Source organism: Hyaena hyaena, unplaced genomic scaffold (assembly GCF_003009895.1).
Source record: "Hyaena hyaena isolate Hyena2069 unplaced genomic scaffold, ASM300989v1 scaffold_349, whole genome shotgun sequence".
NCBI classification, from domain to species: domain Eukaryota; kingdom Metazoa; phylum Chordata; class Mammalia; order Carnivora; family Hyaenidae; genus Hyaena; species Hyaena hyaena.
In genome coordinates this window covers 1,210,426-1,234,075 of record NW_024080982.1, presented here as the reverse complement: position 1 = coordinate 1,234,075, position 23,650 = coordinate 1,210,426, and the positions used below count along the sequence as shown (strand labels likewise).

General features: G+C 37.9%; 1 protein-coding gene across 1 annotated transcript in view; it reads right to left on the bottom strand.

Moving 5' to 3' along the window:
• Nucleotides 1-13,028: 13,028 nt before the first annotated feature.
• ESRRG (estrogen related receptor gamma) overlaps nt 13,029-23,650 on the bottom strand; it is a 227,591-nt gene continuing 216,969 nt past the window's right edge. Inside the window, 1 exon segment of the mRNA XM_039249901.1 lies at nt 13,029-13,433. Coding sequence (XP_039105832.1) covers nt 13,189-13,433 — 245 coding nt within the window. The 3' untranslated portion in view covers nt 13,029-13,188.

Genomic DNA, 23,650 nt, shown 5'->3' with positions numbered 1-23,650 from the left:
CCTATGTTTAAAAATATTTTATGAGAAATTTCTAAAAGAAAAAGAGAATGATCAATTAAGATAGAGATAATGTTACATATATATTTACTATCACAAAGATAATTATCTTCATGATGATATAGGCTCAACATATAAAGTCTTAACTGACAAAGATACAAATAAATCAATAATTATAAGTGGAGATTTTAACACATACCTCTAAGAAACTCTAATATCAAACATAAATTAATAGACAAAACATAAATTAATAGACAAGAATAAACAGTGATGAAGTATTAAATAACATCAATAATGTGCTAAAATGAAAATTTTACCTACCACTCAGAGTATTCACATTCTTTCTGAACACAAGTGAATGTTCTCAGAGACTAGATCCTAACTTAGCTGCAGAGCAATCTGGTAAATTCCATGTTTCAACTTCATATAGACTGTATTCTCTGTTAGCAACAAAATATAATTAGAAATCAATAACAGGACATATTTTAAAAATATTTTAAAACACATTCTGGAAAATATATATACAAACATAGCATGCTGGTAAAAAGCCCTCAATTAGAGAGAAAAATAATGAGAAAAATTGTAGAATACTTAGAACTGAATGCCAGCAAAACACTGCATATCGCATTTTGTGGAATAAGTAGTATTTAGTGGAAAATGGGTAGCTTGAAAACGGTCATTAAAAAATTAAAAATTGAAAAGATTATCAAAGCATTTATGGTATATTGAATTATGGCTTCTATTTCTTTATTCCTGCTTTTATCTACATCCCTTGCCATATATATTTGAAGTTTCTTCCACAAAATTGCACAGCATATTGCCCTGTTCTTTGACTTTGGACTCGGCTACATACTTCACTTCAGCCAATGGGAGGTGAATAGATATGAGACAAGTAAAAGCTTGAAATGTGCTTATGCCTTGGGACTTGCTTTCTTGTGCCCTCTGTGACCATCATGGTAACAGCAAATTCTGAACTAGTTTGCTGGCCCCTCAGCCCAGACCCCAGAGTGAGATAGGAGGGGCAGGCCTGAGCCAGCCAGAGCCACAGGTCAAAGGAGAGCCACTCAGTCAAGCCCTATCTAGGCAGCCCAACCAACTCCAAGAAATAAGTACCTGTTTTATCTCACATTGGGGTTTCACAACAGTGTGGTTGTTACACAACAAAAACTGATGGGTAGAAAAATCAGTACCTAGAAATGGAGCTGCTGCCATAATGAAAACCTAAAATATGTGTGAGTAGCTTCAGGACAAAGGCAGAAAAAAACTTTCATAGAAAGCTGAAAAATGTTATTGAAGGTTGAAAAATGGCAATTCATGTTATATACTGGCAACCCATTTGTAAAAGTTTTGCCTTCAGTAACTTGGAAGAAAGAAAATGAATCTAACAGATTTATGGGTTTGGGAAGGATTGTTTTTATCGTCAGAATCCTAAAAGCGTGAGTTGACTGCTCTTAACTGCCTGTAATAAGGCGCAATGAGAAAGAGAGGGATTCAGAAATAAACCAATCAGTTTGCAGTCTACTTTTAGAGGGAATGTAGATAATTTCTGTAGAAAATCCAGGTCTGTAAACAAATGATTACAACTAACAAGGACGTTCAGCAAATTCCCAAGTATTAGATCCATATGCAAAATGCAGTAACATTCTTTTATTCAAAAACAAACAACTCACTAATACAATAGAAAAGAAGTTGTTGTAATCGGCAATAGCTATAAATCCATAAAACATCCAGGATTTGATTTAAAAAAAAAAAAAAAAAAAGCCTTTGGGGAGGCTGAGTAGTTCAGTCAGTTAAGTGTCCAGCTCTTGATTTTGGCTCAGGTTAGGTCAGGGCTCATGGGTTCGAGCCCCACTTCTGTCTGACTCTCACAGCACAGAGCCTGCTTGGCATTCTCTCTCTCCCTCTCTCTTTGCCCTTCCTTCTCTCTCACACACATACACTCTCTCTCTCAAAATAAACAATCTTCAAAAAAAAAAAAAGTCCATAAGGCTTTAAGTAGGTAATTTAAAAATCTCTCTACTAAAGAAATGAAAGAGGGGCACCTGGGTGGCTTAGTCGGTTAAGCGTCCAACTTTCGCTTAGGTCATGATCTCGCGGTTCGTGGGTTCGAGCCCCGCTTCGGGCTCTGTGCTGACTGCCAGCTCAGAGCCTGGAGCCTGTTTCAGTCTGTGACTCCCTCTTTCTCTGACCCTCCCCTGCTCACACTGTCTCTCTCTCTCCTAGAAATAAATAAAACATTTAAAAAAAAAAAAAGAAAGAAAATATAGAAAAATGGAGACAATATGTTCATTAAATTTGATTTATAAAAACGTTAACTTTTTCAAGTTAACTTGTATGTTAAAAATTCTTCTAAAATTTATAGAACAATCATTTTGAAAACTTGAAAAAGCATTTTGAAATTTTTAATATTTTTTAACATTTATTGATTTTGAGAGAGAGAGAGAGACAGAGTGCAAGCAGGGGAGGGGACAGAGAGAGAGGGAGATACAGAATTTGAAGCAGGCTCCAGGCTCTGAGCTGTCAGTGCAGAGCCAGATGCAGGGCTTGAACCCACAAGCTGTGAGATCATGACCTGAACAGAAGTAGGACACTCAACCAACTGAGCCACCCAGGCATCTCACCGCCGACGAAAATTTGAAATTTGTGAGAAAGAATAAAATTTTCCAAAAGAGGAAGATTTTGAAAGATAAGACAAGTGTGCGTGGGTGAGTGAAAGATGCATTTGCTCAGTATTAAGGCAAACTACAAAACTGTAGAAATAAAATAATAAAACATAGAATTAAAATATACTACTAATAAAATGTAGTAATATATATAGTAATAGTATAGTAAAATATAGTAATAATAAAATATACTGTTATGTCAATAATATAGAGATTGTCCAAAAACAAGAATAAAAAAAATGAAGAAGGGCACCTGGGTGGCTCATCCCATTAAGCATCTGGCTCTTAGTGTCAGGTCAAGTCATGATCTCACAGTTGGTTAGTTCGAGCTCTGCATCAGGCTCTGTGCTGACAGTGTAGAGCCTGCTTGAGATTCTTTCTCTCCCGCTCTCTCTGTCCCTCCCCCACTTGCACTGTCTCTGTCTCTCTCCAATAAACAAACTTAAAAAAAATCAAGAAATGGACTTTTTAATATGCAGTAATTTCGTATAATATAGATGTGACATTATACATTGGTAGGGAACAAGAAAAAACTTAGATCACATTAAAAATATCCAAAGTGGATTATAAAAGACCTAAATGTAAAATTATAGAAGTAATTGCAAAAAATAAAAATAAAAACATATATTTTTAACTCTGAAGACATGAGAAAGAAACTGATGAGTATGACTTTATCAAAATTAATAATTTCTAGGGGTGCCTGGGTGGCTCAGTTGGGTAAGCCTCCGACTGCAGCTCAGGTCATGATCTCATGGTTAGTGGGTTTGAGCCCCACGTCAGGCTCTGTGCTATCAGCTAGCTCAGAGCCTGGAGCCTGTTTTGGATTCTGTGTCTCCCTCTCTCGCTGGCCCTCCCCTGATCATGCTGTCTCTCTCTCTCAGAAATAAATAAAACATTTAAAAAATTAATAATTTCTAGTGAACAAAGGTCAAAGTTACTAGATGCATGACCGATTAGAAGGCATTCACAAAACCTGAAACTGACAGGGATCAATATCTAGAATATACAAAGAACTCCTGCAAATGAACAAGAAAATGGTAAGAACCTAACAGACAAAAGAGTTTGCTCTTTATAAACAGGTTATAAATAGGCAGTTCACAGAAAAGAAAGCCTGGTCTGGTCCAAGAATAAGATGTTCAGAGAAGTTTAAGTCAAACCAATATGTTATTTTTTACATAATCAAATTAGTAAAAATTTAAGAACAAAATAGTATCACATGCTGCTGAAGGAAAATAAAATCTAAACACAGTGCTGCTGGGAGTTTAAACTGCTCTAATTCTGTAGAATAATTTCTGCAGTGAAAATAAACATATAAATGGTCAATAACTCAGTAACCCCCTCCTGGGCATATAACTTCGAAAAATAATTACATTGGTCCGTAAGGAAAAACACCCCAAGATGTTCATTGCATTATTGATTGTATTAAGGAATAAAAAGCAACCTTATCATCCATCACAAAAGGAATAGATAAAACGTGTATGGTTTACTATGCAGCAGATTTTCTCTCAAAACATGGATAAGTCTTAAAAACCTAGTGCAGAATAAAAAAATAAGAAATAGAATAAGATAGTCGACATAGCACAATTCCTGTATATAAAAATTCTTCTACACACAGACCAACAGTATGTATTTTCCAAGGATTCACAAAAAGTTTTATGGTGGGGGAAGGGAATGAACGTGATGACAGAGGATGAATATGGTATTCTTTGATGAAAGCAATAGGATTAACCCAACCTTGTGTCCCATATGTCCAAATAAGAAAATAAGATATACTATCTATTATTCAATATTGAGAAATTGTTAAATACAGAGTTAATGTGTTAAGATACTAGTCTTGGGATTTAGATGAATTGGATTCAAATTTAGTTAGACTATGTACTAACTAGATGGCCCTTATACAAGTTATTATCTTTTTATGTTTTATTTATTTCTGAGAGAGAGACAGCATGAGCAGGGGAGGGGCAGAGAGAGAGGGAGACACAGAATTCGAAATAGTCTCCAGGCTCTGAGCTGGCTGCCAGCACAGAGCCCGATGCGGGGCTCGAACCCACGAACCTTGAGATCATGACCTGAGCTAAAGTCGGACGCTTAACCCACTGAGCCACCCAGGAGCCCCCAAGTTATTTGACTTCTTGGAGCCTCCTTTGTTTCATCCATGAGTTGGGGATATTAGCAGTACTTAATATTAAATTTTCTAATGCATTAAAAGAACCAGCATGATGTCTATCTAGCACATAGGTTCATGATTGCTTTCCAGGCAGACCTGCATGTGCATAGCCACACTGATGCTGACTTTGAACTACTTCAGTGTTACCCATTCAAGAGAAACTCTGCAAAGCAGGTACCATACAACTGGATGTAAAACACCTATGCTCTACTTTCCACCTCTCCCCCACCCCCACCCCCACCCCCACCCTTAATGACTTTTTCTCCCAGTCTCAATTAGATTATCCTGGAATCTTAGCTAGTCTCTCTTGGGGTAAGGGAAAAACAATAATTTTCACCATAATGAACTTTTTTTTTATTAGGTACAAGATGTTTTCTTAAATTACCTAAGTTCTAATAATAATGTCTTGATAGCATCCATATCCCCATTTACTGAAGTTGAATAGACTTTAGTAGCAAGTTCACATTGCTGTTTGTGACACAGCTGGGATTTGAACCCATGTACAACTGACTCAAAGTCCAAGCATGAAACTAGTAAGACATGCTGCTTCTCTTCACTGCTTTCCCCAGTCTACTCCAGCACAACCAAATCTTACTCAACCAGAACAAGGAAGTCATGTGGTATAGAATTCCTTATGTGTAAAAACATCATCATATCTAAACATCAGTTTACTTCTTATCCAGCCTGGAAATGATTCTCAACTACATATTTATTTCTGTGGAGGAAGGGACTTTTTTTCCATATACACCCTTAAAAATATAGGCTATATATCTATTTTGACTTGTAAACATAGACTTGATACTTTAGGGCTCGTCAATTAATTTTGTTCACTAAAGGAAGAAGGCCGAGGCAAAATACAAGTCTAGTGGAGATAAAAGTCTCAGACACATTAATACAAAAGGATCTGGAGGCGTTTTTTTTTTTTTTTTTTTTTGCACTAATGTTTAGTATTTTTCATTTGTCATGACATGAAACCACATGTTTAAAAGGAAAAAAAAGCCAATCATTGCATACATTCCTAGACCTCATTTTTAGAAAACGCTCTTCTGACGTTAGTGCTCTGTGCTGTTATTTTTTTTTTTTTTTTAATAGCAGACGGTTCCTCACTTCCCCACAAAACTGTGAAATTTGACTGAGCATGGCGGATGGAATTCGAGTGTGAATACCGCGATTTAATGCTCCCGCTAGTCTGAAATGTGTTCCTGTTAGGTCCTTGGTCACCCCTCTAAACAGCTTGTTTCCATTTCTCAAAAGCAGCTCTCCCAAGTTCGGCCCATTATGGAACACACAGGCCTCTCTGATTTTGTCACAGAGCTAACAGGCATCATTTGGGTAGAGTCAGGTCCCGTTCTAATTTGACTGCATGTAACAAAAATTTGTACTGACTGAAGCTTCACCCTTGCAGAATCCTTTGCCAAAGCTGCATTACAGGGCCTGTGGCTGAATGATCCAAGTAATTCCACATATTGTAGGACACTTAATTCTCTTTTTTTTTTTTTTAAAAAAATAATGCTGGAAAAGGTATATTTTCAAAGAGCCTTTTAATTCATGCTTTGGGCTTCTGTGCTGTTTATACCATGCTGCTGTTTAAAAATATTTTTACACACACACTCTTGATTTACGACTTTAAATTTAAAACACTTCCTACTTGGGGCAAATTTTCTCATGGCCAAAATTCTGTGGCATGCTACATCAATGCATGAGTATATTGGGACATCTTTTCTAAGGTTGTGCAATTGATGGAATAGTTAATTATTAATCTGACTGGCTTCTGTAATGAAAAAGGGAGGTTTTTTTTTGTTTTGTTTTTGTTTTTTTAGGTCATGGACTTAGTACATAAATCTCCTGTGAGGCTGCAATCATAATATTCCTGCAGCTATGGTGTCACCTATTGTAATTTTTCTGCTAATAAACAAATTTCAACTAGCCAGGCATCCTAAATTTTGAGACTAGTTGTTTATCTCAAATATACTCCAGAGAAATAGTAATGCACTTCGGCTTTGAATTTAATTTAAACAGGAACAGGCAAAACAAATCTCTATGGAGGACATTTGACAATAATAAAATATTTCTCCCAGCGGGTGAGCTGGTAGCAATTGTATTGTTGCAATCCAAGCTCACGTTTCAGTAGGTCATTACCATCATAACAAGCCCTTGGACCAACTGGCATGGACATGCAACATTGAGCCCCTGATGGGCACATTATTTCAGACCTTTAACTTCATGGAGAACAAGATAAATACTCCTGGGAAAGGGGAATTATATTTTGAAATTCTTTTCTTTTCTGTTTTGTTTCATAATAAGATGAGGTGGGCAATCAATCTGCGGCTACTTGTTTCATTTTGTTCTTTCCACACCCACCAAGGGGCCCGACAAGCTGGACTTCCAGATTCCAAGGGGCCTGAAACCCTGACTTAACCACTTTGGTATGTACTAGACTACTGAGGAATCCATTCAGTATGTAAACTGATCATGGATGAAACAAGAATCTTAAACAGATCTCTTTTCTTTTACAGTTGAATCGCAAATTAAATTTTGCAAAAAGCAAAATGTACCTAAAGTTTTTGAGTAGGTCCAAGAGTGAAAGTCTCTATTTTCATTACCATTTTCTGCCTCTCACTTACCTAAATCTGCAACTTGGAAAACATAGGGCAGGTCATTCTGAGAAATAAATTTTGTTCTAATTTTGCTTCTGTTTGTGTGTGTGTCTGTGTGTGTGTGTGAAAACCAGGTATTTGAACCTCACCTAAATTCATTTTAAAGCACATGGAAGGGTCAAATGAGGAGGGGTTTTGTTGGTTGGTTGGTTTGTTTTAAAGGCGATTGTGAGATATTCTGCACAAGCTTTTGAGCAGGTACTTCTGCTTTTATGTGGGACATAACCAGAAGATGTGGCCTGGGAGTCATCAGACAGCATGTGTCCCCTATGTGTCTGGGGAAGGATGGATGGGAAGAGAGGACCAGGCAGTGTGTACGTGAGGTGGGATGTTGGGGAGAAGTGGTGGTCACAACAATCCAAGTGCACCTCATTGGCTTTGTGATTAAAAACAAGGCTGAATCCTTTCGTCATGATATTTTTAAAAAGTCTAAAACCCTCACAAAAATTCAGAGCCAATGTACGAGAAACTTATTTTTTAGGATGTCCCCGGCCTATTTGAGGAATGTAAAAAAGTTTATGTTTTCTTCCTACGTTTTCGCAGCAGCACATTTGAATCACCTGGAGATGATTTCTTAACTGCTCAAAAGCCTGGGCCACAATTAAGCCCCTACCTTCTGTGGGTGGGGCATGAACACCAGGAAGGCTGACCACCCTTTGGGTGATTCCAATACGTGGCCGTGTTTCGGAACCATCAGTCTTAAACAAAAAGTCACTTATAAACAACAGGTGAAAATAAAAATAATCCCTTGACACACGTATGCAAGCCATTTGTCAGAGGTATTCACTGTATATCAAGAAATAAACATGTGAAAATGTCCAACTCCTTTTTCATTTTCTTTTACACCTGAGGCATCTGATAAATCTGTCCATACCAGAAAAGTATATTCCGAGTTCCGTACTAATTCAGAGTTCCAAAACCAGCAAGAGTAGTCTGATGCTTTTCTTAATAGCGAGTGCCTGTGACTTCCCTATGTTTAAATGAGGACCTCACTGCAAGATCACGGGCACTCTTATTCTGCATGGTCTCAGTCCCCCCCCCCCCCCCAAGTACTTTGAAAATTCCAAAACTAAAAGACCACAGTCGATGTTACTCCGTTGCCCCTCAAAGGACATTCCAACAGGCAGAGCCAACCGAGTGGCGCTGCTAGCTAGGGCATCTGGGTGATTAGCTAATCCCTCGCTCCTAAATCGGATGGTGGCCGGGGGGGCCTCTGTGTCATCAGCTTGCGCTGGAGACCCGGCCACCTCTGAAGGTGAGAAAGACGGTGGCCAAACACCAGGACAAAACACTCTCAAGATAGGCAGAGAAGCCACGAAAGCACAGATTAGCACCTCGGTGATGGCTCCAGGAGCGTCCCGTGGAAGTGCAGCTTGACCCGGAGCAACCAGGGCCGTGACCTCTCCGAGGGAAAGCAAGCAAGGGGGAGGCCGATGGCTGTCAGCAGCGCCGTTTACCCCGCTTGAATTCGGAGACAGCTCCCCCTGCTCGCGCGCCCGGGTCCGCGAGGTCCGCCGCGGGTTCCCCCGCCAGGGAGTCTGGCCGGCAGCTCCGCCGCTGCGCCAGGGCCCGCGGCTCGAGCTCCGTGCAGGCGCACGATTTAATTGTGGATGCAGGGAAATAATAGGTATCTCTGGCAGGTTTTAATATGATCTTAAAATAGGGGGAAAGTTTTCTGTTATGACATTGACATAGAGGCGATGATTTTGAGTAACGCAGGATGATGTGGAGATGCTTTAAGATTAAATAAGAGCTATATAAAGGCTTGTCAGAATGAATTCTAATGTGCCATGAGACACTTTGCATACTCTTAAATATGCAAAATGTCTCTTGGCACCCTAGAATTCATTCTGACAAGCCTTTATATAGCTCTTATTTAAACTCCTACTTTATTTTTAGGGAATAGGTACTCAGAGATCCTCTTTGAATCGAGGCAACAAAGGACAGTGTTTATTGACTTGGTTCCTCAGTGGGGGGAACAAAAAAGAAACACAATACAAAAGAGCAATCAAAAGTGGAAGCTTGTTTAATATTGCTCTACCATCATCCTGAAAGGCATAATAATTTGAGTTACACATCTGAACTGATTGGAGTTACAGAATCATATCTCCTTTTTGCATTTAACAATATATACAATATAAAATAAATACATTTACACAAATGGACATTTGCTGGAGCACACGGTATGGTACACATCACAAAAATATACAATTGATTGCTTTACAGATGTGAAGCCCATCTACAGCTATAGACATGGTTTTATTATTATTATTATTCTTTTTACTACTGGCTATAATGCAACTCCTGGATTATGATAAGCAGTTTAAATTTTTTGTCTTTTTACGATCTTTGCACATAAGACTGCCATAAAATGTTTTCCTAGGCAGGTAAACAGAGACGCTTAAATAATTAAAATACAATCACCAACACCCATTTTCTCTTCTATAAGAAAAATAGCAGTTTTAAATATTTCATATCTTTTATGTTATCATTTAAATGCAAAATAGTGGAATAAATACAACAATCTGATCTGATTGAAACACAAGTGTAACTACAGGTAGCCACACAATCATATTGCTTTAAATAAGAACAAACCTAAAAGAAGCGAAATAAAAGTTTAAATCATATGGCAAAAACATACACTTTTATACCTTTCCAAAACTTCACATTAAGTAAATGGTCTTGCTTGAAACTTGAAAAAACTTACCTCGAGCGAGGTTTAAGATGAGCATTTACCCTAAAGCCCGTGCAGTTCTTCTAGATCTGCCTTTTAAGTTGTGTCTCCTACATGTGAGATTCTTGTTCTCTGAAATCCCGAGAGTCACTTAAACTGAAAACTAAGATTTGTACCTCATTCTTTTCGCACATCTCCATCTCCTGTTTTCAGTTGGTTGGCTCTGACCTCTGAAGCCCAAGTACTTTAATGTGATACAGTGAAAACAATGTGTATATCGCATATATTTTACTTCTATATAGTGTGGTTGAATAGTAGCAACTTAAACCCTGCACCAACTTTCTGGAAAATAATCTTTTTAAATACTTACATATATAAATAATCTTATAGAATCAGCACCTTTTGTTCCCAGGAGTTGTATTTTTCTGTTGTTATTTTTAAAGGGATGTGCCAATTTCTGAACTCCTATCACAGCTATAAATTTCAAGTTATTGACCATCTGAATGAATTGCTAATGATGATTTATCTAGAGTCACACTACAGTCACTTCTCTACTGAGAAACCACAATCTACGATATAGTCCCATATAGCTAATGATAGATACACAGTATTCCTAGCACTAGGCTGATGAGACATCAGCCCAAGGTATTTTGTTTAAAGCACACAAAGTAGCAATAGTTTTGGAAACGTGTCCGCACCAAAAAGTTTTGCAACAACACAGAGCTAGTTAATAACAACATCTGAGAGATGATTGAGTGAAAGCCATATATACAGCATTTAAAAATTAGACTTATCTATATTCTTGAAATAGTCAAAGTTTTATTTCTAAGCTATACATTGGTATTCTATAATAAACCATTAGAGAAATTATTCCTTGTTTTGAAAATATTATTATGATTTTGATGTGTATCTGTTCATAATGAGTACTTGGTTTGGAGTTTCAATCTCTTAATTATTATTAGGAAGAACCTTATTACTGGTAAGGAATAGAATATACTACTGTAATCTCCTGAGGAATTGTACATCCAATATTGTCTCTAATTCTACCCTGTGTCTAAAAGCACACACCACAAGAATCCAAACACCACAAGAAGAACAAGACAACAGTCTTTGAATGCAACATAAAATTCAGAAAAGCACAGCAAACATGAAACATTGAAAAGCTGAACTACATTTCTTTTGTTTGTTAGGATTACAATTTTAATTACATCTGTGTACATAGAATAAGACTGTTCACATAGTACAGGGAGCAGCTACTAACACTGGTCCATTGGTATAGCATTTGATGGAGGTTACTGTTTATTGGTTATTCAGCGACTGTAGATTTCGGGGGCATCTAATTGATTTCTTCATTAGATTACACCTCTTAACAGTCTGGAACCTGACTGACTTTCTTGCTGTGACAATACTGGTTGAAAAGCACATGTATTGGCTTAGCTCTTGGTAAAAACTGCAGATTAATTGAAACAAACATTCCTAAATGAATTAACCCACAAAGATTAGGTTTTAGAATTTGGTCAGGCGTCTGCTGTCTTTGATGATTTTTTTTTCCCTCAAATCCTGGCATTTGCCTTATTGCGTCTTAAATGAATACTGGCTCACAGCTCCTTCTGAGACAAGGTCTGTAACTTTGCAAACAGGCAGTATCTCATTCCTAACCACCATGGCAGCTAGCGATCATATGGCAACGTGCCCCCCAGGTAGAGAGGTGCACTCCTGATACTTCTACGCATCTGTACCCCACGTGCAGTGCGTTAGACACGTGACTACTCGGAGTCACTGCAGGTGTAATCTAATCCTTTGTGTCAGTGAACATTTAGGTAAACTGGAGCTCGTGTTAAGAAATTGATGTTTGGGACCAGACTGGCACACAACATAAATTGCATCCGTGATAATATGCACCTTCCCTTCAACTATTGCTTGAGTAAGTTAAATTCCCATATTAATAAATGGCTGAAAAGTGGTAAAGCTGGTACAAAAAAATCTCCATTTGTAAGAAGAAACAAAACATTTTTAAAAATCTTCCTTCAGGATTCATTTGTCCTTCATTATTGTTCATAATTGTTCAAAGCCAGCACAAAATTGCAGTATTCTTATTTCTCTTTAGTATTGCATGAATGAATAAAGCTTAAACTATTCCCTGAAAAAGTTACATAGTAGCTAAACTAACAAATACCTGGAAGACTTGAAAAAACAATTAAGGAATCAAATGGCTGAAACTGATCTAGATGGAAAAGCAATGATAAGGAGCAGCCATGCAACGTTGCTTAAGTTGTCTAATTAGAGGCTGCTCCCGTGAAATCTAATACTGCACTCAGTCAATTTGTTTGTGTTGCACTGTACTTTTAGGTACGCTGGTTCTCTCTCTTTGATTCCTTAGTCATTGGGGACGTTATGGTTCACAACAAGCTCACTGGTATCCATATTATGGATTTCCATCCTTTGGCAGGGCTGGCTTCCATCTCTCTTCAGTTAGAGACCTCTTTTAAAAGTTCAGCAGCGGGAGGAAAGGGGAAGGGGGGAGGGGGAGGGAGGGGAGGAAATGAAAGGAAAGGAAAGGAAAGGAAAGGAAAGGAAAGGAAAGGAAAGGAAAGGAAAGGAACAAGACAATTTCCTTACAACTAGACATATTTGAAATTTAGGAGAAAGGGGAAGGATGAGAAAAGAAAAGGAGGTTTAGCAGGAGGAGGAAGGAAGGACAGAAGGAAGGAAATGAAGGCAAAAGGGAACCAGCAATGAAGAAAGCCGAGAGATGAGGGAGAAGAGGAATAAGGGAAGGAGGAAAAAAAAAAAAAAGAGCAAAAGAAATGAGAGAAGAAGGGGAGAAAGAAAACGAGATAAGGGAGAAAGAAACTCATCAGGAAGATACGGAGGAATCTGAAAGCTGCTTCATAGTCTTGCTGCTTAATTATCAGTGCAGTCCGTTGATTTTTGATGTTGTTAACTAAACTCTAAGTTTCTTCGACATCACTCTTGGGTTTATTTTCCCTTTTTCGGCGTGCAGGATAGGAAGGCCCCGGAAGCTTTTAGTCAGACCTTGGCCTCCAGCATTTCCAAAAAAAGTTTGTGCATGGGGACTTTGCCTTCCAGTTTGATGTTGTAGAAGTGCTGCACGGCCTTGGTGGAGGTCTGCCTCAGGAGCGGCAGCGTCATGAGCATCTTGCCAGCCCTGCGCGGATCCTCCATGTGCTGGCCAGCCTCGTAATCCTGCAGGGCCTCGTGTAAGACGTCCTGAAGCTTCTGAACAGCTTCGACGTCTTCTATGTGCATGGAGTCTGCGCAAGAAAGCAAAACACAGAGGAATGATATCAATAACAGTAACAGCCCTGATGTGGAGATTTGGGTTATGGAAGTTAAATATTATCCTTGAACTTCTTGAAACTCTACGCTGTGATTTGCTCAGGGAATTTTACATTTCAAAAATCTCTATATTTTCCCCCCTAGATTCCTCTACTGTAGATGATTTCCAGTATGGACCTAGAACACAAACATTACTGCAAAAAATCCATTATTTAAAAGTGTGTATGTGTGTGTGTGCGCGCTTGTGTGCGCGTGTGTGTTTTCTCCTAAAACTGAGCAAGCAGAGAAGAATTTCTTTTAAGAGATTACAATTTTGATTACTTTATTCATTATCTCATCCATGCATTTAGTCACTCATTCAACAATTATCAAAGGCAATCTATTAAAAGTATTATTCTAAGTGCTGTGGAGGTAACATTGTCTAAAATTAGGATCTTGCCCTCAAAAAGCCCATATTTCCCAAAAGTAAAAAAAAAAAAAAGAAAAGAAAAGATGAGAAAGGTTTTAAGAACTCCACGTAAATGCACTGAATCTGACGCTGTGTTCAGTTTTAGAATATACAGTAATCACAGCAAATTGCTATCTGTTTAAGATTTTCAATGTCCTGTTAACAGTTCTTTAAAGCATCCTTCCATAGTCCACTTCTAGTGAAAAACAAATGAATTCTTTAGATTAATGAGTCCTGAAATATTTTTCACATTTGTGAAGGTGAACTTTGTCTTTAAGTGACTAATTTAAAAATCTAATTCAATCAAGCAAGGAAAGGGTTAACAGGGTTGCCACAATTATTCTTTTGAGAAATGTGAGATGCAAGGAGAAAGAAAAGTTACTGCTCTAGCTCTAAAACAGACACTTAATTATATACAAGTTTGAATCATTTAGCACGTTTTATTGATTCTGATGACAGTTTATCTGTTAATTACACATAATGGAGTCTGGGGGATTCTTCATGTTTAATAATTCTCGTTCTCTGAGAATGCAGAGCTCTAAGATATATGGAGTTAGCCTAATCTCTCATATAATTCAAATATCAGGTCACATGCACAAAAAGAGAGAGGAAATGTAATTTAAAATCAAGTGGCTAAAAACATATGATAGAAAAAAATTATGGCAAAGTAATTAAAACGTTGGCAGCTGTAACCAGGAATACGTTTTAAAAACTCGCTTGTATTTTGTTGCTTTTTTTCTGTTACGCCGTCATTTTGAAATTGTTTTATCACATCGTTGGTAAACTGACCACTATTTACATTCGGTGATTAGTGACACCTTTCTCTAAAAGAGTTTTGCATTGGAATACAGTGGCTTATCAGCGTTTACCTCTCAAGACTCAACTCCTGCCTGGTGGAAGAGAAGGAATTCTTCCACTCTGTTAATACTGATAGCGGTGCTGTGGAGTGGAGCTCCGAACACCCTGGTATTTGACCTAGCCTGTGCCTCCATGGATTGTTTCTACCTAGGCTTCTCTTCACTCTAGACCCTTTTAGCAATGAGAATCCCATCCACTTCTTATGTGCCTTCTCATAGCAACAGGACACATATTTCCAAAGATGTGTAACGGTAATGTTACTGAGGGAAAGACTGTTATGCAGATGACAACATGGACTAATTTTTCTTCTCTATTTTTACTCTTAAATGCTGTCTGAAGGGAAAATGGTGGGCATGGACATACACTAATGGAGAGTGTCCAGGGACAAAACAAAAACAAATAAAAAACCACACATACCAAAAAGCCCACCTTGCACATAAGGGAAGGGAGATATGGTGGACTTACCCAGTCTGTCCCGTGACTCAAAGCACTCTAAGTGAACATGGGAATAAATGGATGGGGAGGAGAGGAATTGCATCCTTACAGGCAAATTCACAAAATAACTATTTCCCATTGGACCAGAAAAAAAAAAAAAAGCAGAATAAATATAATAAATATACCGTACGTTAAATTCCTGTTTGGGGTGAGGCCTGTGATAAGCACTTTATGAACACTGCCTCATTTCACCTCCCAGCTGCCTGGAAGTCAGGTGGCACCGGTTGTGCCAGAGTTAGGGTTGACTCAGGTTTCTTTGAATCACATTATGCCACCAGAATTCACGATTCTGCACATGGCATTTCCTTTTTTTTTTTTCTTAAATGAGTTATAATTCTCCCCTGAGTTCCTATTATTCAACTTTCCATCTTCACCAAGAATCTTCTCTCTACAACATGTTTAATGAAGACATTTCTAGAAGTATGCAGAGCATTCTATTTTATAAGGGACAGCACCGATTATTAAAAATGTCCTCCTCAGGTTTTCCCAAATGTGTCTACAACTTACATCCTTTGGTCCTGGTTCTAAATATTGCGATGATACAGAGTAAGTGCCCTTCTTCTCCACAGCAGATACTCTAAATGCTGGAAGTGAGCTACAGTCACCTCAGCCCCCGCCCCAAGCCTTGCCTTCCCCACTAGCCTTGCCCGGCAGGAGATATATTATAGGATGTCACAGGAAATGAGGCGAGAACAAATAGCAGAGAGATATGCTCACAAACAGCAATTAAGACTTCAAACTATTCTTTAAAGGCTGTGATTTAGCTTGAGAGATTTAAAAATGATTTAATCAAATTACTATGATAATTTAACTTCCCATTTACAGAAAAGATTCTAACTCATTCTAGCTTTACCCATTCTCGGATCTGCTAATACTTTAAATGCAAACTCACTAAATCTGAACTATTTAATTAGACTATGATTCAGCCGGCAGACTGCTGAAGAAAATATTAATCTCCATTAGGATCCTAGTTCAAGTTCTGGTTCTGTGGCTTTTAATCTGTTTTGTTCTTTTGGCTACATTTATACATTTATGCCAGGCTCAGTAGAACTGGCATTAATTTATGTAATTGTTTAGCTTTGGTTGTTGGTGCTGGTTTCTTTTCAACTTTATATTTTAAAGGAAATGGTCCCAGTATTTGTGCTAATGAAAAGCAGCAAAACTTAATAAAGGGAATCACAGGCTCATGAACTAACTAGACAGGATGAGTCTGTACATTAAAAACACTGGGTCAATGGTTAAAAAAACTAGGATGTCTGGGTCCAAGCCCAGACCTATCAATTAGAAAATCAGAGCTAGATCCAAGGCATCATCGGTGGTTTTAAACATCTAGGTGCTTCCAATGGCCAAGCCAGGGTTATTGAACTACAAAGCCAGTGTGCTGTTCTAAAAGAATCTAGGTGTCAAAAGATAACCAGCATTCAAATTATATGTACACTGTCACCCATATATTAAATTTTAACACTTAGTAATAAGATAGAACCCTTTCATTAAGTGCCAATATTTTACTCTGTGAAGGGGGATCCTAAAGGAACATGTTAGTTCTGACCATTTATTTTGGGAAGAGAGCTAGATATCCTCACACCTACAACTGCAAAATTCAGTGAGACTTAGAGCCATTGCAAAAGAAGATTTTATTTTTGTGTTTCACCTGGAATAAAACACTGCCTTTCTCTATGGTTAAAAAACCAAAAAGCAAACAAACAAACAAAAAACTATTGTGGGCATGGACATAGCTACTCCAGAATGCCCAAATCCTTAAATCCTATCTGGAAGCTGTCTTTGAGAAAATACTTTCTTGCCAATATTTTCTTGGCAATACTTTCTCATGATGCCAAACCTTATTTTGAGGATGGGAATGAATATTAAAAATAGACACAGCATATTCAGAGTCAAGTCTAGTATCTCCGATAAATCAACACTCACAGGAACCTTTTCTGTGGAATCCAAGTGTTGATTTCTTTAGTGTTTGTAAATTGCCTATGTGAATAGGGGAAATGAGAGGTGAGCCAATGAGACCCTAAATTTTCAAAAATGGTGCCAATCATAAACTTTTCATTAAAAATAGGCACACTGAACTCTAGGAAGGTGGCATTGGTGGCAGTAAAATTTGTTAATCTCTCCAAATCTGCTCATAAAATAAAACAGAACTAGATGGCCAAACTAAAAACCCGTAGACAACACTTACAAACAAAACTAAGTGACAAGGTATCCCCAAAATACACACACACACACACACACACACACACACACAGAATCAGGATGGTGTGTGTTCCTAGCTCTGTCCCCTGAAGAGACCTAGGAAGGATGGCCAAGCCAGGAAAGTAGTAACAAACAATGAGCAACCTGGCACCCAGATTATAATTAGATTCCAGGCTTCAGCCAGGGAATATTTAAGGCGTGTACAGAACACCTGAAGCTAGATAGAAAGGACACTATCTGCAATCACTAAGTCATTCAGAAAGTTTCCAGACGCCAACCTGAAGAGATTCCTGCTGACCCAAAAGAGGGCAATTTGAGCTTCGAAAAGGATGAAAATTGCAATTGATTCAAATCCACTGAGTATGTTTAAATACATTTGGTTATAATGATATGTCAAAAAGACAGGCCATCAATTTTTATTTGAAAACTGGTGAATGACGGGAAAGAAGCAAGCTCCTATATAAACTGCATCATTGGTAATCAAATAACAGATGAACTAAAGCATCATTTTATGTATCTATCCCAATGGCTGGAAGAAAACAAGAGATGAAAAACTTATTAATCATCATTTTGCAACCCCCAGTGATGAATGATTTAGGTAAAGAGCATCAGCAGCTGCTATCATCCCATTGAGACAACCAGACATTACATGCCTCCCAAATGAGCAGCATGCCCCCTACAGGTGCTACAGGGATTGTACCTGAGTCTGGTTAAGTCTCTGGATCCAGCTGCCAACTTGCACAAAATGCAAAGGGCAGAGAAACATAGTGAATTGCTCCCAGAGTATGCAATCTGTAAAGCCCTGGCTGTGGGAAACTCCACAAGTCAAATGCCCTGGCTTCTTCAACGGAAAAAAAATTGTAATAAAATGAAAATGAAAGATGAACATTCAGATTAGAGGAGAGTTTTAAAAAATCCATTAATTTCTTCTTTTTTTCAAAATGGGCAAGACTACACTATTGTGTCTGAGGATACAGAGTTAGCAATAAGGCTATAATGAAACATAAGGAAATGATAAAAAAAAAAACAGAACAGGATAGTGGTTACGTTTGTGGGAAAGGAGGGGGGTGGGATGGGGATGAGACACATGAAGGGGTTTCTGGGATATCTTGCAAAGTTTTGTTTCTCATCCTTGCTCATATAGCCATTGTGACGGACTGCAAAATGGCTTCAAAGATATCCAGATAGTCCATCACGGGAACCTGAATGTTACCTGATATGGGAAAGGAGACTTTGCAGCTGCCGTTAAGGATCCACTTTGGGAGATTATTCTAGATTATCCAGGAAGGTCTTCAATGAAATAAAAAATGTCTTTATAAAAAAGAGGCAAAGGAAGAAGGCAATATTACCACTGACTCATGATTCTACACTGCTGGCTTTGAAGATGGAGGCAGGTGCCATGCATCAAGCAATGCAAGGAATGTTACTCTAGAAGCTGAAAAAGGCAAGGAAACAGGCCCTCCCCTAGAGCCTCCAGCCCGATTGCTACCCTGTCTACATCTTGTTTTAACCTAGTAAACATGATGGTGGCCTTCTGACCTCCAGAACAGAAAGAGAATATATATGTACTGTGGAAAGTCACCAAATTGGGGTAATTTGTTAGAGCAGCCATAGAAAATGAATATACCCATTACATTATACATTTGGTTGTGTGTGCATGTGTATGTGTATGTGTGTTAAATTCTGTGTTTTATTTTACATTAAAATGATAAGAGACAGAGAGAGGGATAATGAGAAACTTCTGATGGAATGGTCCCTTCTAGAAACTAGTGAGTGAAGCAATATTCTGAGCAAGATTGTAGAGACACGTGGCAGAAATGCCAACGAAGCTGTTCACATACCAAGTAGGAGGTTAGATCAAAACCTGTTTAGGTCTTTCCTAATGCAGAAAGGTTATAATTCTAATGCTGGAAATAGTAATAACAATTCTTTGTGCTTATCCATGGTGAGAAGAACAGAATTGATTTTACAGCTTTCCACTGGGACATATGTATTTTGGGAGAAGGGCTGTTTTCTTCATTTCTTGCTCTATCAAACCACACTTTGACACTTATACCAGCCACACAAATCACTCCTATACTGCATTTATATCAAATGTTAAACTACAGATCCATAGTCCATAGTTGCTTTCCTCCAAGCTCCCCTCTCATAAATCCCAAATTATTATTACCATTATTCTATTTACCTTGCAGTTAGATTTCCCTACTAGGCCTGTCTTATTTCCCTACAACTACTTAAGGCCTTCTGTCTCCCTCCAGTATCTAACACTTAGCCAGGCGCTTTCTAACTCCTTTTACTATAAGTGATAAAGACAATTATACTCCATAGTGAATGTTGATAGCAACTTGGGTGGTAAATATTTCAACATTCCACAATATCATAAATGATCTGCACCACGCTAGTGACCTTTTTGTAAGGGAGTAATCATTATATTAACAGCCATAAATGAAATAAAGTTACATTATGTCATTCCCTAGAAGGAGGGCAATTGCAGAGTGTTTATGTGCTTATTCCCCAGCTGGAAGCACAGAGACACTTGCAGCAAATATTTCTCACACTATGTCAGGGCACAGGAATCACCGAATGTGATAAGAAACATTTCAAAATGTTTTACTTTTACTTTTCACATAAAAACTTGAAATATCACAATATGGATGAAATTAAAAGGTTACATTAAATAAATTCGCCACCCACTTCGAATCAAATATATCATCTTAAACAAAATTAGGGGTGTCTGGGTGGCTCAGTTGGTTAAGTGTCAGACATCAGCTCAGGTCATGATCTCTTGGTTCATGAGTTTGAGCCCCGCATTGAGCTGTCTGCTGTCAGCACAGAGCTGCTTCAGATCCTCTGTCCCCTCTCTTGCTGTCTCTCTCCCACTTGAGTGCACAATTGCTCTCTCTCTCTCTCTCTCTCAAAAATGAATAAACATTAAAAAAATCAAACAGTGATGGAAGATTGAACAAAAGTCAAAGAAAAATAGAAGATATAAAGTCATAATTTTGATTTCTCAGAGAGTACTAATTTCAGTTTGGCCTGGGTGAAAGTGAAGAATAAATATCTACCTGCCACAAAAGACCTACCCATAATCATTTCTTATAAAATGCTATAAATGTAGTAAACACTTGTCCCCAATTCTTTTTTGTCACTTTCCAGGGTGTTTTATCGTAATGTAATTCCAAGAAGACAAGAAGATAAAGTGGATGCAAAAGTTTAAACTACATTAAAACTACTAATTTAGGTTGGCAGATGTGAAATTGCAATTGCTAATCTTCTGCGTTGACTCTTTTAAAGACATGCTATATACTTATTGGTGGACTAGAAATAGCTTATTGATAGCAAGAGAGAGGGGGCCCAGGCTTCCATCTCACAGTGGCCACACATCTTTATCGGCTCGCTTCAGCCTGTAAAATGATATTGGACAGGTCTACTTCACAGGCATGTTATGGAAATCTAATGAGATTCCCCAGCAAAAGCTAAAAAAAATAATAATTAAAAAAAAAGTCTACTGAGAGATTCTAAAAAATGGATAATCTCTTGATCAATATCTAAAAGCTACACCTAGAATATCAAATCAGCAAATTTAGTCAAAATCTGAATAAAATTATATCTCAGGGCCCAGGAGATACAAAGGGACTGAAGAGGTTTTTCACTTTTATACTAATTGTTCAGAGTCATGAAGATGTTAATATTTCTATATTACAAACTCAGCATATATAGACACATACCGTACACAAAATATATGACCAAACTCACTGCTCTCACTTAAAAGTAACTCACATAAAAATTTTCAGCCAGTTAGGAGATATGAGACATTACTTAAATCACCTGCCTCATTTTACAGACAAGAAAAGTTATGTGACTAAAGCATGCATTCTCAAAGGAAGCAAAATCTGAAATTGGAAAGTGGGGGAAAAATCTCTTTTTAAAAGGTAAAATGCATACACACACACACACACACACACATGTATATACATTATACAAACAGATACATAATATATTTGTGATGTTAACATTTCACTAGGGACTTATTAAGAAAAAATATCTAAAAAGGCTACCCTAAGGCAGTGATAATGAAAAAAGACCAAGAAACACTTGGCCAAATTTATGTTTTATCACAAATGTTGTGATTAAATATGGCCCTCATTCCAGTCCCCTACAATCTTTCTATCCTTTGAAATTATATCACCATTCTACACAGCAAACATTTGTTCTCATAAACAAAATACTATCAGGATGTGGTTATAATTACTTAGGATTTGAAATTGATGACCAAAATATTACTAACTGTTTTATATTAACAGATACTATTATTCTAGAAGTATGATATATAAATAAAAATTCAGCATTCAGCCTGTAGATTCTGTTTATCCTTTTATTTTTTTTAGTTCTTTTTTTCTTTTTCTTTTCTTTTTTTGTTTTTGAGAGAGAGAGAGAGAGAGAAAGAGAGAGAGAAAGGGAGTGGGGATGGGGGCAGAGGGACAGAGAGAGAGAGAGAGAGAAACTCTTAAGCAGGCACCATGCTCTGCGCAGAGCCCAACCTAGGGCTTGATCCTACGACCCTGGGATCATGACCTGAGCTGAAATCAAGATTCGGACACTCAGTGGACTGAGCCACCCAGACACCATGATTCTGCTTATTCTTGAACGGGCTGGGCTCAGAGGGCTCCAGGATGGGGGCAGGGCTGGGTGACACAACTTGAAGTGTGGGGGCAGCAATGAAGCTGTCACTTGTGATGTGAGCAAAACAGAATGACCAAACTAAAAGTTAATTCTTCCTCTGAAGCTGCTTGGTCTCCCACTATATAAAAATGAATATATTCTCTTGGGGGCAGTGAGAATAGCATCAAATTCTTAGGCATAAGAATCGGTAGAACTGGGGCACCTGGGTGGCTCAGTCGGTTAAGCGTCCGACTTCGGCTCAGGTCATGATCTCACGGTTCGTGGGTTCGAGCGCCGTGTCCGGCTCTGTGCTGCTGGCTAGCTCAGAGCCTGGAGCCTGCTTCGGATTCTGTGCTTCCCTCTCTCTGAGCCTCCCCTGTTCACACTGTTTTTCTCTCTCTCTCAGAAATAAACATTAAGAAAAAAAAAAAAAAAAAGAATTGGTAGAACCAAACAGAGAGAATAGAATTACATGGTATAATCTTAACCAAAATGTGTGTTGTAATATTTCACTAAATTTTCCACTGAAGACATAACATTAATTATAGAATCATAAAATTCTCCATATGGAAAGAATTCTAGAGATCAGACTAACTTCTTGGTGTATGGAGGAGAGAACTGTGACCTAACAATAACAATGGTGAAACTGTGGCCTAGATTTTTCTTTTAAAACTCGATTGCACACAGGTCTATCAGGGAGGCAATAATTGGCTGAGAGGCAGTGGGCACTCAAAAGTAAGAACTTTAGAATTTAAGTGAGTCTGCGAGTTTCTTACTTTCAAAACCAACTGGAACAATTATTTAGGGTTTTTAATATTTGAATATGAGAATTACAGTATTAGTTTATAATATGTTGCATTTTATTTTTTGTCCATATACCTCAAGATACAGAAAGTACTTCTGATGATGTTCTTGGTGCTGTAAGAATTCCTGAATTCACACATGCCAGACACAGAGCTATAAAAATATGTGACAGCTATGATCAAGAAGACCAGTCCCTGCTTCCCAAGCATAAGTGCAATATTTATAATTATTGAATAAAGATGGATGTTTAAAATATGCTGAAATTTAGATTAATGAGACAACAGTTGTTAACACCTACAGCCGTTCAGAGGATGCTAAGATATCTATATAAATAATACTAAAATAGCATTTTCTTTTGCACCAAAGCTCACTGATGCTAATCTGCAATTTCTGAATACAAAAGCAAATCTATGAGCTTTTTAGGGTGTCTCTCAAAAGTATTAAAACATTTTTCATACTGATGTGTTTTCAAGCAGTTTAACAATCACTGGATCTAAGCAAAATTGGATCTATAACTTTTTTGTTGTCAACAAAATACTGGCCAAAAAATGGAATAAAATAGCATCATACGGACAGTATGAGAGGAAAAAAAAAGATTTTCTGAGTGGTTCGTCCCATGCTAAAGTGGTGGGTGGGGCGTGTGGGCTTGACACATGAGGAAAGGCCATATTCATATGCCAGAAGAGCGGTGGCACAATTTAGACATCAACATAGTCCTTAAAG